This window comes from Nansenia antarctica (assembly GCF_963989245.1).
Source record: "Nansenia antarctica genome assembly, chromosome: 6".
Lineage (NCBI taxonomy): Eukaryota > Metazoa > Chordata > Actinopteri > Argentiniformes > Microstomatidae > Nansenia > Nansenia antarctica.
The window spans coordinates 69956414-69971697 of record NC_137676.1 but is presented as its reverse complement, the minus strand read 5'-3'; the positions used below and the strand labels follow the sequence as shown (position 1 = coordinate 69971697).

General features: G+C 47.8%; 1 protein-coding gene across 1 annotated transcript in view; it reads left to right on the top strand.

Moving 5' to 3' along the window:
* The window catches only part of LOC308161147 (proteasome adapter and scaffold protein ECM29-like), a 38070-nt gene that overhangs the window by 10739 nt on the left and 12047 nt on the right, over positions 1-15284 (top strand). The window contains exons 9-34 of the mRNA XM_080535100.1: positions 1638-1757; positions 1966-2051; positions 2524-2599; positions 3229-3278; positions 3628-3694; positions 3967-4089; positions 4424-4527; positions 5248-5371; positions 5504-5584; positions 5891-6110; positions 6813-6904; positions 7193-7327; positions 8710-8881; positions 9247-9428; positions 9964-10065; positions 10357-10480; positions 10747-10892; positions 11231-11285; positions 11487-11601; positions 11863-11931; positions 12178-12295; positions 12979-13146; positions 13540-13619; positions 13811-13916; positions 14035-14082; positions 15169-15284. The exon at positions 15169-15284 is cut by the window's right edge and continues 3 nt beyond it. Of these exons, the coding sequence (XP_080391226.1) occupies positions 1638-1757; positions 1966-2051; positions 2524-2599; positions 3229-3278; positions 3628-3694; positions 3967-4089; positions 4424-4527; positions 5248-5371; positions 5504-5584; positions 5891-6110; positions 6813-6904; positions 7193-7327; positions 8710-8881; positions 9247-9428; positions 9964-10065; positions 10357-10480; positions 10747-10892; positions 11231-11285; positions 11487-11601; positions 11863-11931; positions 12178-12295; positions 12979-13146; positions 13540-13619; positions 13811-13916; positions 14035-14082; positions 15169-15284 (2879 nt within the window). The remainder of the gene's footprint in view (positions 1-1637; positions 1758-1965; positions 2052-2523; positions 2600-3228; positions 3279-3627; positions 3695-3966; positions 4090-4423; positions 4528-5247; positions 5372-5503; positions 5585-5890; positions 6111-6812; positions 6905-7192; positions 7328-8709; positions 8882-9246; positions 9429-9963; positions 10066-10356; positions 10481-10746; positions 10893-11230; positions 11286-11486; positions 11602-11862; positions 11932-12177; positions 12296-12978; positions 13147-13539; positions 13620-13810; positions 13917-14034; positions 14083-15168) is intronic.

The window sequence follows — 15284 nt, the reverse complement described above, 5'->3', positions numbered from 1 at the left end:
CGCCCTAGAAAGTCCTCTGGACCGGATGGCATCTCTGGGCTCATGCTAAAGTCCTGCAGTGAGGAGCTGGCTGAGGCCTGGTGTCCTATCTTCCAGAAGTCTCTGGACTCTCACACTGTTCCGTCCATCTGGAAAGACGCTATCATTATTCCTGTTCCTAAGAAGGCTAGCTGCAAGGAAAATAATGACCTGCGACCAGTCGCTTTGACATCTGTTGTAATGAAATGCTTTGAAAAATTCATTATATGTAAAGTGAAAAATGCAGTCAGTTGCTCTCTGGATCCTTTTCAGTTTGCGTATAGATGTAATACAGGCACAGATGATGCAACCTCAGCCATGGTGCACTTCATATCCAAGCACTTAGAGGACCCTACCTACTATGTCCGACTCTTATTTGTTGATTTCAGTTCTGCTTTTAACACGATACAGCCGCACCTTTTAATTGAGAAGTTAAATGGGCTTAATGTCCCCCCCCTCATTATAAAATGGTATCACTCCTTTTTAACTAACCGCACACAGCGGGTCAGTGTTAATGGCACTCTTTCGGAACCCAGAACCATAAGCACTGGTGCTCCTCAGGGTATAGTCAGTTCCCCTGTGCTCTTTACTTTATACACAAACGAGTGCAGAAGCACCTACCCTAGCAACCGCATCATAAAATTTTCAGATGACACTGCCATCCTTGCTTTAATCAAAAAGGACAGTGACCTAAATGACTATTATTCTGAAATCCAGAGGTTTGTTAAATGGTGTGATGTTAACTGCCTGGTTTTAAATGTTAAGAAAACTGAGGAGATGGTGTTCGACCCCAGAGGTGTTGGGGACCACAGGCCTGTGGTCATCCACAAACAATCCATCTCTCAGGTCGCCTCCTACAAATATCTTGGGGTTTTTATTGATAACTCACTCACCTGGAGCACTCATGTAGACAGCCTTTGTAGCAGATTACAACAACGACTACACTTCCTACGCCGCCTTAGAGTTCATGGTGTTGACCCAAAATTTATGCTACTTTTCTACCAGTCTGTCTTAGAGAGTCTCATCAGATACGGCATTACATCTTGGTTTGGTAACCTATCTGTAAAACTAAGGTCCAAACTGGTCCGACTGATACAGACTGCATGGAAGATCATAGGGGTGAAAGACCACTCATCCCTGCAGTCTATTTTTGAACAGGCTACTCTCAGACAGGCTAATAGAATTCTCATGAATCCCTCCCATGTCCTACATGCAGAGTATGAACTGCTGCCCTCTGGGAGGAGGTTCAGAGTCCCCCGCGCTAGATTAAACAGATTTAAAAATTCTTTTATTCCCGTTTCTGTTAAACTTTTAAACTGCACCAGATGAATGTAACTTATCTTGCCTATCATTTTATTTCCACTCTTGTTTTAATCAGGTCCGCCTTCTGTTTGTGTGCTAATATTCTGTATTGTCTGTTGCTCTTTGTTGTCTGTTGATCTTTGTTGGCTGCTGTGGGGTGTAAGCCCAATACAAATTTCCCAGTGATGGGACAATAAAGTGACTCTTGACTTGACTCTTGACTTGACTTGACTTGAATGGAGAAATAACTGTGTGTGTGTGTGTGTGTGTGTGTGTGTGTGTGTGTGTGTGTGTGTGTGTGTGTGTGTGTGTTCCAGGGAGCCAGTCTGAAGCGGGAGCTGAAACACGAGCCGGTCAGTACCAGAGTTAAGCTGAAGATCCTGCCTCACCTGCTACGATCTCGCTTAGCCGCAGAGTGCTTCCCAGCCAACATCCAGGTAGGGTGTATGTATGTGTGTGTGTGTGTGTGTGTGTGTGTGTGTGTGTGTGTGTGTGTGTGTGTGTGTGAGTGAGTAAGTGAGCAAGTGAGCATTTGACTTATTTACTTGTTTGTTTGAGAGAGAGTGTGTGTGTGTGTGTGTGTGTGTGTGTGTGTGTGTGTGTGTGTGTGTGGTTGTGTACTCACCATTCCTTCCCTCTCCACAGGTGGTCTATGACGGTCTGTTTGGTTCCAACACCAACAACAAGCTGCTGTCCCTCACACTCCAGTTTGTCCACCACATCTGCAGTGTGTAAGTAGCCTACACACACACACACACACACACACACACACACACACACACACACACACACACACACTCCAGTTTGTCCACCACATCTGCAGTGTGTAAGTAGCCTACACACACACACACACACACACACACACACACACACACACTCCAGTTTGTCCACCACATCTGCAGTGTGTAAGTAGCCTACACACACACACACACACACACACACACACACACACACACACACACACACACACACACACACACACACACACACTCCAGTTTGTCCACCACATCTGCAGTGTGTAAGTAGCCTACACACACACACACACACACACACACACACACACACACACACACACACACACACACACTCCAGTTTGTCAAAATAAAAGTCTGAACGTTAATTGTCCAAACATTAAATTGGCTGCCGACTTGTTACCCCTGTCACCAGGCTGTGTCACAGTAGTTTAACCTTGTTTCTCCACAGCTGTCCTGACACCAACAAGCCCCTGGGACTGATGCTGCTCAACGGCCTGACCAAGCTCATCAACGAGTACAAGGAGGTACGCCAACCAATCACAGCCCTGTTACGATGTCACCAACCAATCACAACCCTGTTATGATATCACCAACCAATCACAACCCTGTTATGATATCACCAACCAATCACAACCCTGTTATGATGTCACCAACCAATCACAACCCTGTTATGCTATCACCAACTAATCAAAACCCTTTTATGATATCACCAACCAATCACAACCCTGTTATGATATCCCCAACCAACCAAAACCCTTTTATGATATCACCAACCAATCAAAAACATTTTCATTGGCAAAGCAGAACAGTAAAACGCATATTTCATAGAAATATTCACTACAATAGAATGTTTTCAACATGTATGTTGTTATGTAATGCGGTCCTGTGAGTTCTGTGTCAGAGAGTTATAATAATAATATTAATGTATTACATTTAAAGCATTTTTCGTGATATAAGATGATGGCTTGTGATGCTCATTATGGCTTGTTTGTGGTGTTGTAGCTGATAAGAAGGTGTGTGTGATAAGCAGGTGTGTGTGATAAGCAGGTGTGTGTGATAAGCAGGTGTGTGTGATGAGCAGGTGTGTGTGTGTTTGCCGGATCCTAAGCTGCTGTGTGTTGCTGTGTGTGTGTGTGTGTGTGTGTGTTTGCAGGATCCTAAGCTGCTGTGTGTTGCCTACTCTGCTGTGGGAAAACTCTCCAGGTAAGACTGGCGTTCTCACACACACCGCTGTCCTCACATTTATTATTATTATATTATTATTTAACTGCATTTCGTTGTATAGTACTTTTTATAGTACTATTGCGATGACAATACAGTTTAATCTAATCTAGTAAAATGTTATGACCGCCAACGGCCCCTGGTCATCTTTTTGTGATGGCTGATGGTAGATGATTCACTGTCTTACTTAGACAAATGTATTTGTTGTAAGTGGCTCTGGATAACGGCGTGTGCTAAATGGCAGAAATGTAGAAATGTATCAAGGGAACTGTTTGAAGGCGTGTTGTCCACGTGTGAGACCCGTGTGTCTGTCCCTCCTCTCCCTCCGCAGCCGGATGCCTCAGCTCTTCACCAAGGACATCGCCCTGGTGCAGCAGTTCTTTGAGTCCATGTGCAAGGTGAGTTATAATGACATTGTTGTTTAACCCCAAAAAATCTGTACTGTATTTGACGTGTTTAATGTAAACATGACGTCTGTGTGTGTGTGTGTGTGTGCCTCTAATGTGTTCCTGGTGTGTGTGTGCGCTCGCGTGTCTGCGTCTGTATGCTTCTAATGTGTTCCTGGTGTGTGTGTGTGTGTGTGTGCGTGCGTGCGTGCGTGCGTGCGTGCGTGTGTGTGTGTGTGTGTGTGTATGTGTGTATGCTTCTAACGTGTCCCTGGTGTGTGCAGGAGGAGCCTGACGTGCGCCTGGCCATCCAGGAGGCTCTGTCCATGATGGTAGGAGCCTACGCCAACCTGCAGGGGGCGCTGCTCAACCTGATGGAGGCCCTGGTGGCTGCTTACATGGGCAAGGTACCGACGCCGTCTCCATGGCAACCACGTCCGTTTTTTTATTGTTTACATGTGTTTGATGTAGCCAGTATGAATGTCACTAGTGGAATTCTTCTTCTTCTACTTCTTCTTCTAGTTCTAGTTCTTCTTCTTCTTCACATCAGGGGGGGTATTCCAATAACGTCGCTAAAGGAAAATCCAGGCTTATTTTTTATGTCTTGCGAGATTTATCAAAATAAGCCTAGGTTTTCCTTTAGCGACATTGATGGAATATCCCCCTGAATACTGTGTCATATGCTCATTATTATTGTTATTGTGGCTGACGTGTGAATACTGTGTTGTGATTGGTGGACAGCCGGAGGTGCAGGTTCGCCAGGTGGCCATGAAGTACGCCAGCATCGTGTTCGGCCCTGATCACGTGCCCTCCAGATACCTGCTCCTATTGGCTGCTGGAGACCCGTGAGTTTCACCCTAAGCACACCCATTACCACTAGGGATGCTCCGATTTATCGGCCACCGATTTAAATCGGCCGATTTCACTCCAAATGACTCGATCGGTGATCGGTAAAAATGGCCAATCGCAAAAACCGATTTTTTTATTTTATTTTTTTTTAATTTTTTTTCCCTGGGGAAGACAGATAACTGAACAGAAAACATAGGAGGACGTAACAGTATGTAAACCATGAAGGCCACGTTTATGATGTCTTTTATACAGCCATATCGACTGACTTGGGCTTCAGGCCCTAACTGGGTGATAGGCCAGACTTTTACTATGCCATAAAAATGGGTCTGCGTTTGCTTGGTGCCTAATGGATCAAAACTTTTGTCTAAAAAGCAAAAAATATGTAGGCTATCCAGTCAGTAGGCCTACAGTTATGTATTTTTTTAAAAATCGGTATCGGTATCGGTATCGGTTGATCTTGAGGAAAAAAATCGGTGATCGGTATCGGCCCCAAAAATCCAGATCGGAGCATCCCTAATTACCACTGGTACACCAGTGATGGTCAACGCGATTGTCACCTATTTAAATTTGTTGAACATTTCGTTCAAGTGTCCAATAGGCGGTTGATAATTTAATGTATTTATGCTTACTAATGACGGTGGACAGTAAATGTGTCTGTGTGTGTAGGAGAGAGGTTATTCAGTAGGGATGATGTGTGTGTGTGTGCGTGTGTGTAGGAGAGAGGAGGTGAGCGGAGAGGCCCAGCGGGTGCTGAGGGCGCTGCCCGCTAAGAGCCCTGAGAAGGAGGGCTCCAAACCCATGCCCTCCTTCCCTGAGATGGTCGCCTACATCCAGGAGAAGGTGAGATCGCGTCCCAAACCAACAACCACACACCCCCTACAACCACCAACCCTCTACACCCACGCTCTCTTCTTAATTTGTCAAATAAATGTCTCTGACCTTGTTCCTTCTGACCTCTGACCTCTTTTCCAGGCCGCTCAGAGGATGAAGACGCCGGCCAAGTACATCATCGGGACGTCCACTCTCCCCTTCAACCCGTCTGCCTTTGGCGAGGTAAACACACACAACACACACTTGGGGCAGTGTTAATTTTGGCAGACTATTTTACATTTAGTCTTAGTCTTTAGACGAAAATGCACATGAGTTTTAGTCACATTTAGTCATTGTTATCCTTCTTAGTCTTAGGTCTAGGTTTTAGTCAACAAAAACTCAAACTCAGAAAAGTTTCATGCGTCTGCTTCTTCTTCGTCAGTTTCATATGACCTCACTTACTGAGGGGAGGGGGGAGAGAAAGAGAGAAAAAGAAAGGAGTAGAGAGAGATGATGACCTCACTTCCCCCCCTGTCCCGCCCCCCCCAGATCGTGCTGTACCTGCGTATGTGCCTGGCCTACAGTGCCGGGGCCACGCCCCTCTCCAAGAGCCTGGTGGACATGCAGGACGACGCCCCCGCCATCGGCCGCTACGTCCACGCACTGCTGTCCTCCGAGCCCATGACCTCCCCCGGCCTGAAGGGCGGCGACACCAACCCTGTCCAGGTGTACATGGACCTGCTGCAGCAGCTGCTCTCCGCCATCGGAGGTAACCACTCACGGATCATAGAAAGATTATATATATATATGATAATATAGGTGTGCGTTCGTAAATTCGCTCTGAGAGTGCCAGAGCGCACACTGTCTCAGATCATAGAAAAATTATATATATATATATATATATATATATATATATCGTCACCTTCTTAAAATAATAGCTTACATCGCTTTTTAGGAATGTAAATTATAATATACATATTCTAGATTTGGTTCAGTTTATTCTGTTTTTCGCAAAAAACTTAAGAAGGTGACGATATGATAATATAGGCTGCGTTCGTAAATACGCTCTGGAAAATCTGATCAGCACTCATGGAATGGCTCTTGTCCAATCAAATTACTTGGTCGCTCTATGACGTTGAACCCAGTGTGCACACTCCGGCACTCTCAGAGCGAATTTACGAACGCACCCATAATATACAGTATATGTCATTTCTGTTTATTTTTCCTTTATTTAACCAGAGAAGTCACATTGAGATGTACATGTCTTTTTAAATATTATCCAAAGCCACTTACAGTACAGCGAGTCCATACATGATTTGTATGTATGGTCCCAGCGGGAATCGAACCCACAACCTTAGCATGTACTCTACCAACTGAACGTGCAGGACCTGCAGAGACCTCATCTAATTCCAAAGGAAACTCAATGTGTTCATGCACTTCATGCATGTTGTCTTTTCTGTTCTGTCTGTAGGAATCCCGGTGATGTACTGTCTCCTGGAGGTGGTGTCTGTCTGCCCTCACAAACTGGCCCCCAAATTCATCGACAGAATCGACTGGATCAAAGTAAGTCTCTCTCTCTGTGTGTCGCTGTGTGTCCCACTCGCCTACCTCCACCTCTATTGAATAATACAACACGATCCATGATAATCCATGCTGATGCCAATCCATTCTACACTAAGAGCTCATGCTAATCAACGCTCATGCTATCTCATGCTATGCTAATCCATTCTAATACTGATCAACGTTCACGCTATCTCATGCTATGCTAATCCATGCTAATGCTGATATCAATGTTGACGCTAACCCATGCTATGCTAACCCACGCTAACGGATGTGTCGTCCCCTCCTCAGAGTGTGATGAACACGAACAAGGAGGACATGCGGGAGCTGGCGGCCCAGCTCTACGCCACGGTGGTGTCCACCATGTCAGGGAACGAGCTAAAGACGGCCGTGCAGAACCTGATCAAGATCACTAAAGACACTCACGTATGTCCTGTCCCCCCTCACACACTCACGTATGTCCTGTCCCCTCACACACACACACACACACACACGTATGTCCTGTCCCCTCACACACACACACACACACGTATGTCCTGTCCCCCCTCACACACACACACTCACGTGTGTCCTGTCCCCTCACACACACACACACACACACGTATGTCCTGTCCCCTCACACACACACACACACGTATGTCCTGTCCCCCCTCACACACACACACACACACACACGTATGTCCTGTCCCCTCACACACACACACACACGTATGTCCTGTCCCCCCTCACACACACACTCACGTGTGTCCTGTCCCCTCACACACACACACTCACGTATGTCCTGTCCCCTCACACACACTCACGTATGTCCTGTCCCCTCACACACACTCACGTATGTCCTGTCCCCTCACACACACTCACGTATGTCCTGTCCCTCACACACACACACACACACACGTATGTCCTGTCCCCTCACACACACTCACGTATGTCCTGTCCCCTCACACACACACACGTATGTCCTGTCCCCTCACACACACTCACGTATGTCCTGTCCCCTCACACACACTCACGTATGTCCTGTCCCCTCACACACACTCACGTATGTCCTGTCCCCTCACACACACTCACGTATGTCCTGTCCCCTCACACACACACACGTATGTCCTGTCCCCTCACACACACTCACGTATGTCCTGTCCCCTCACACACACTCACGTATGTCCTGTCCCCTAACAGGGGGGGTCAGGTCCATTTCAATTCAGGAAGTACATTTTCAAAATGACAGTTGGAATAGGAATCTAACTATTCCAACTGTCATTTAGAATCCTATTCCAACTGTCATTTTGAAAATGGTCTCCTTCCCTGAGGGGATATATTACTGTAATATTATATTATTTTGCATTTATATTGATATTATATTATTTTACATTCATTCTAATTTGTAGTCTACATGCCCCATACCCACTTCACAATTCTGTTTTATTTTTTGCTGATATATTGTTGTTTGTTATGTCCTATGCCCCAACCTGACCAAGTACATTTCCTGTACGTGCAAATATACTTGGCCAAATAAAATAATTCTGATTCTGAATTCTGGTCTAATCATAAATTCAGTTAACTTCATGAATGGAAATTGAATTGAGCCTAACCTAATCTCTGTGGTCTCAACTAAACGTTTATACAGTTGTTTTTCTACACAATACTGTTACATGTTCGCCTCATAACAGCGTTTTTAGCACATTCGCGCCCTTAAACTTTTACTCTTCGATTTTGCCTTGTTTGTAATGGATAGATCATTATCATTGAAGTTGTCTCAGTTTCACTGAGCTGAATGTTAATCTGTGTTGCCTCTTGGAAACCCGCAGAGCCCTGAGAGCCAGCACGGCGCCATCTTGGCTCTGGGCTACATGGTGGGCAGGTACATGAGCCAGAGGAAGGCCGTCACCTCCGGAGACTCCGCCCACAACCGGGAGCAGCGCATGAACGCCACGTCCAAGGAGGACGAGGAACTCATCGCCATGGCAACCAAAACCATCGGTAGGGAGGTTATTAGCTTACATTATTAGCTTAATTTTTTCAGGAGCTCTTAAATTGTTTTGTCTACTTTAGTATCATCCACTAATCATGTCTCTGTGCGTGTGCCTGTGTGTGTCTGTGTGCGTGCCTGTGTGTGTGTGTGTGTGTGTGTGTGTGTGTGTGTCCGTCCGTCCGTCCGTGTGTGTGTGCCTGTCTACGTGTGTGTGTGTGTGTGTGTGTGTGTGTGTGTGTGCCCGTGTGTGTATGTGTCCCTGTGTGTGTGTGTGTGTGTGTGTGTGTGTGTGTGTCCGTGTGTGTGTCCGTGTGTGTGTATGCGTCCCTGTGTGTGTGTGTGTGTGTGTGTGTGTGTGTGTGTGTGTGTGTAGGCTCCTTCCTGGACAGCGCGTCTCCTGTGCTAGCCGTGGCGTCCTGCACGGCGCTGGGGGAGATCGGCCGTAACGGCCCCCTGCTGATCCCCAGCGAGGGCGACGCCTCCGGCCTGCTGACCAAACTCAACATGGTGGACAACCTGCTGGCCCGCATCCCCTCCGGCAAGGAGACCACCAAGGTAACCATGGTTACCACTTTTTAAATTTCAGTTACAGTTGGAAGTTGTAGGCTAAAAGCTCCATTTACTGCTTTACTGCTGGTAATTAACAGGGACTGTCCACGAAACTATAAAGTAATAAACTAAACTAATATTGTCATCAGGGCTCGCCCCCCCCCCCCCCCCCCCAGGATGTTTGAACAGTGTGTCGCTGGATTTCATTCATCATCAATACCTGTCTCTGTCCTTTATTCATGTCACAATACTACAGAAAACACTGCTAAAACGCAGAATTAGCTGAGGAACATAACAACGCTTTCGCTTTCTTTTCTACAATGTCATTGCCGATCAAAATAGTTACTCTGTCATTAATTACTAATTATATAGTTTCATTTGCCTTGAAATGTTTACAGCATGCTTTTCAATGAGGAAAATGTTTAACTTAAGATCATTTTTTGAATCGACTGAATTGAAATGGAGTATAACCCAACTCTGATAGACAACACACGCTAATGTTGTTGTTGTTGTTGTTGTTGTTGTTGTTGTGGTGGTGTAGATGAAGGAGCGAGCCATCCAGACCCTGGGGTATCTCCCAGTGGGAGACGGAGACTTTGCCCACCAGAAGAAGCTGATCCAGGGACTCATGGACTCTGTGGAGGTGGGCGACTCTCACAGGCTCTCACTGATTACCACAGCTTCACACTCTGACTTCATATGATATGACCTTCACTACACTCCATAAGAACTTCATACAACATGCAGAAAGAGTTGGTGCTCTTTTATATTTTGGCTGTTGTAAAATCTTTCTCCCTCCCTCCCTGTCTCTGTCTCTCTTCTACCTCTCTGCACTTTCCTCCTGTTCCCTCCCCCTCTCTCTCTTCCTATTTCCTTCTCTATCTACCTACCTATCTCCTCCTCTTTTCTTTCTTTCTGTCTCCCCCCCCCCCAGGCTAAGCAGGTAGAGCTCCAGTTCACCGTGGGGGAGGCCATCACCAGTGCAGCGATCGGCACCTGCTCTGGGGCCGCCAGAGACCCCTGGACCTGCCCTGAGGACCAGTACAGCCCCCCAGACAGTAAGACCACACACACACACACACACACACACACACACACCACACACACACACACCCCCCCAGACAGTAAGACCACACACACACACACACACACACACACACACACACACACCACACACACACACACAGCTGCCCAGGCAGTCCTTGTCTCTCTCTACCTGTTCTACCTGTGTGTCCACTCTGCCCCCCCAGGTGTAAAGACACAGTCCTTGTCTCTCTCTACCTGTGTCTTACCTGTGTGTCCTACCTGTGTTTGTGCCCCCCAGGTGTGAAGAGTAATGACGTGGTCCCCTGGGTGTTGAACGCGGTCCTGGCTCGCTACATCCCCAGCCAGAACCCCCACATCCGCCAGGCCGCCTGCATCTGGCTGCTGTCCCTGGTCAAGAAGCTCAGCCAGCACAAGGAGATCATGGTGAGGGTCATAGGTCACGGCTGGGGTCACACTTGGGGGTCAAAGGTCAAGGCTGGGGTCACACCTGGGGGGGGGGTCAGGATGGGGGTCAAAGGTCAAGGCTGGGGTCAAGGGGAGAGGGTAATACGGGAAAGTTATGGAAATGTTGAGCTCTTTGTTGATTGTTGACTTTCTCCTTTTCCTCTCTTCCCCTACTTCTCTCTCTTTCTCTCTCTTCCTCCTTTTCTTTCCTCCCTCCTTTTTCTCTCTTCCACCTTCTCTCTCTTCCCTCCTTTTCTCTCTCTCTCTCTCTCTCTCTCTCTCTCTCTCTCTCTCTCTCTCTCTCTCTCTCTCTCTAGTCTCACCTGAAGGAGATCCAGACAGCGTTCATCTCCATCCTCTCAGACCCTGACGGTGAGTACATCCATCTGTCTGTTCATCACACCCTGCATTCCTCCTTTTATTTATGTAGGCAGCCATCTATCAGTATATCATCTATCCATCCTGTGAAATGCTGTATTAGTCACCTAATGGTTCTCTCTTCTCCTCTCCTCCCTCTCTTCCTCTCCTCCTCTCCTCCCTCCCTTCCTCTCCTCCGTCCCGGGGCGTGTGCAGAGCTGAGTCAGGACGTGGCGTCTAAGGGCCTGGGTCTGGTGTACGAGATGGGCGGGGAGGCAGACCAGCAGGAGCTGGTGTCCACCCTGGTGGAGACGCTGATGACTGGGAAGAGGTGAGGGAGGAGGGGGAGGGAGGGAGAGGGGAGGGAGAGGGGAGAGAAGGGAGGGAGAGGGAGGAGGAGGAGGGAGGAAGGGGTTAGTGTCCACCCTGGTCGAGCTGATGACTTGGTAGAGAAATGCCCTTTTTTTCCATCAATCATAACATGAATACTAATGTTAGTTGACGACACACATCAACAGAGTGGTTCCTAAACGGCTGTGTGTTGTTTTAGTTGTTACCGTAGTAACATAAACGGTTGTGTGTTGTCCTCCAGGGTGAAGCACGCGGTGTCGGAGGACACGGAGGTGTTCCAGGGGGAGGCGCTGGGGAAAGCCCCCGACGGGTGAGTCTGTCTCTGGTCTGCTTTTCCATTTCAATTCAGTTACCGTAATTCAGGAAGTCAACTGAAATTCCAGTTCCACATTCAATTAAACTGTATTGAGTGGATTGAAATGGAATCGGTCCTAACCCCGGTCCAGGCAAACTGACTGGCCAGGACGTCTGAGAAGGTGGCGAGGTGCCGAAATGTCTAGTATGTTGCTAGCATGCTAGCAATACATACAATAATATGACCGTTGACCTTCCACAGGCAAGGCCTGTCCACCTACAAGGAGCTGTGCTCATTGGCTAGTGACCTGAACCAACCGGATCTCGTCTACAAGTTCATGAACCTAGCGAACCACCACGCCATGTGGAACTCTCGCAAGGTGTGTGTGTGTGTGTGTGTGTGTGTGTGTGTCTTCCTATAAAGGTGTGTGTGTGGGTCTACCTATAAAGGTGTGTGTGTGTGTGTGGGTCTACCTATAAAGGTGTGTGTGTGTGTGTCTGAGTGTGTCTATGAAAGAGGTGAGCGCGTGCGTGACCAGTCGTGGTCATGGTGTGTGTCTGCGTGTGTAGGCCTTATTTGAAAACCTTCTCTGGACTTGTCCTTCCTTCTTAGCCTCCTTGAAGTCAGGAGCTGATCTGACATGAGTGGACAGGTCACAGCCACCTCTCCACTGGCCTGCTTGGACCCATCCACTCACATCAGATCAGTGATGGCTTTCAGGAAGGGAGGAAGCGTTCAAACAGGGCCATGGTTTCACTGAAAATATATTCATTACTGTATAAGTTATCTCTTATGTTTAACGTCCCCCCCCTCCTCACTCTCTTCTCTCCTCCCCCTCTCTCCACCTCCCCCTCCTCTCTCCACCCCCCCCCCCCTCTCTCCACCTCCCCCTCCTCTCTCACTCCTTTCTCTCTCCTCCTCCCTCCCTCCCTCTCTCCTCCTTCCCACCTCTCCTCTCTCCCCCATCCCTCCTCCAACCCCCCCTCCCCTCTCCTCCCTTCTCTCCTCCCCTCCTCTCCTCCACCCTCCCCGCTTCCTCCCTTCCTCCCTCCCTCTCCACAGGGGGCAGCGTTTGGTTTCAACATCATAGCCACCAAGGCTGGGGAGCAGCTCGCCCCCTACCTGCCACAGCTGGTACCGCGTCTCTACAGGTACCAGTTTGACCCCAACATGGGCATCCGCCAGGCCATGACCAGCATCTGGGACGCCCTGGTCACTGACAAGACTCTGGTAGGACACACACACACACACCTAATATATACACACACACCTAATATACACATACACACACCTAATATACACACACACCTAATATACACATACACACACCTAATATACACACACACACCTAATATACACATACACACACCTAATATACACATACACACACCTAATATACACACACACACCTAATATACACACACCATGACCAGCATCTGGTACGCCCTGGTCACTGACAAGACTCTGGTAGGACACACACACACACACACACACACACACATACACACACACACCTAATATACACACACACACACACACACACACCTAATATACATACATACACCCTCCACCCACTCCTAGCGGCTGACTGTGTGTGTGTGTGTGTGTGTGTGTGTGTTCCAGGTGGATAAGTACCTGAAGGAGATTCTCCAGGACGTCATCTCCAACCTGACCAGCAACACCTGGAGAGTACGAGAGTCCAGGTACATTGCTGTTATTATTATTATTATTATTATTATTATTATTATCATTATTATTATTATTATATATGGTGGTGACGATGATGATATAGGTAGAAATCGGAGGACGGGCTCATTGGAACAGTATCAAACACGTGTGTCTGTATTTGTATCTGTCAAAAAGATTGATTGATTGGTTGATGATGTCTGTTCAGCTGCCTGGCTCTGAACGATCTGATTCGCGGACGGCAGGCTGATGACATCATCGACCACTTGGCCGAGATCTGGGAGACCTTGTTCAGAGTGCTGGATGACATCAAGGTGTGTGTGTGTGGTTGTGTCAGGGGGTTGTGTGTGTGTGTGTGTGTGTGTGTGTGTGTGTGTCTCTCTCTGTCTGTCTGTTCAACTGTGAAATTGAACATCTCTTCTCTGTTCTCAGGAGTCTGTACGGAAGGCTGCAGACATCACCCTCAAAACACTCAGCAAGGTAGGAACAACTGTTATGACAGCCCATTCAGATGGAATCCCAAGCTGAGTCAACTGGGCATTTTCACCGTTCACACATGAGCCAAATGGCAGTAGATTCCCGTGTTGCTCCCTTTCACACATGTCGGCAATTCCTAGGTTGCGCAATCTACTTGAATCATTACATGCAATCAACTGGATGCAGAACTGGAGCGCGACGGGCGCGTGGGACTGCCATGTACCGTATATATCTGCCATATCATACCTCTGTTTTATATTGAAAAATATGATGATAAATACATGTGGGATGGAGGTATGATATGGCAGATGTGTGGTGTGTGGCGGTCTCGCACGCCTGTCTCGTTCCAGCGAGTCAACTCGTTTTACGAGTGCTTACCATCACCAAGTGCGCTCGCCAAGGAAAGCACTTGATTACCGTTGATATAAACATACTATACTATATATATGCTGGGAGTTACTTAAAAATGGCTTTAAAAAATGCCTTTTCACCAAGTGTCCAGTTGTGGAATTTTATTTAGTAGTAGCGATATTCGGAGTCTGGGGCAGTTCTCATGCGCTCTGCCCTGCTGGTTGCCCGAGGCAGCTGTGAAAGGAGACTGACCAGGCAATCTTCAGGCTTTCATTCAGACATGCAGCGACCCTGTAAATTGCATGGAATTATACATGGTCTCAACCAGGGTAATTGCCCGAGCGGATTTCCCTGGTCTGTACCATTCAGACTTACGTCGACCCTGGAAATTGCATGGAATATACTGGGAAGGCTCGTATGTGTGAAAGGGGCTTAACGCTGCTCTCCATCACGATGACTGCCAATGGCCCCTGGCCTGAGCTAGATTACTCTTCCTGCTATGACTGGTGAATTGATGATTCACTTGCTTAGTCAAATGTATCGATTGTCAGTTGCTTTGGAATAAGGCGTCTGCTATATGCCAAAATGTAAATGCTCTCCCTCCCCAGGTGTGTGTGTGTGTGTGTGTGTGTGTTTGTGTGTGTGTGTGTGTGTGTGTGTGTCTAACTCTCCCCTCCCTCCCCAGGTGTGTGTGTGTGTGTGTGTGTGTGTGTGTCTAACTCTCCCCTCCCTCCCCAGGTGTGTGCCCGTATGTGTGAGTCCTCGGGGGTGGCGGCCCAGAGGACCGTGGCGGTGCTGCTGCCCACCCTGCTGGACAAGGGCATCGTCAGCAACGTGGCGGAGGTCCGCTCGCT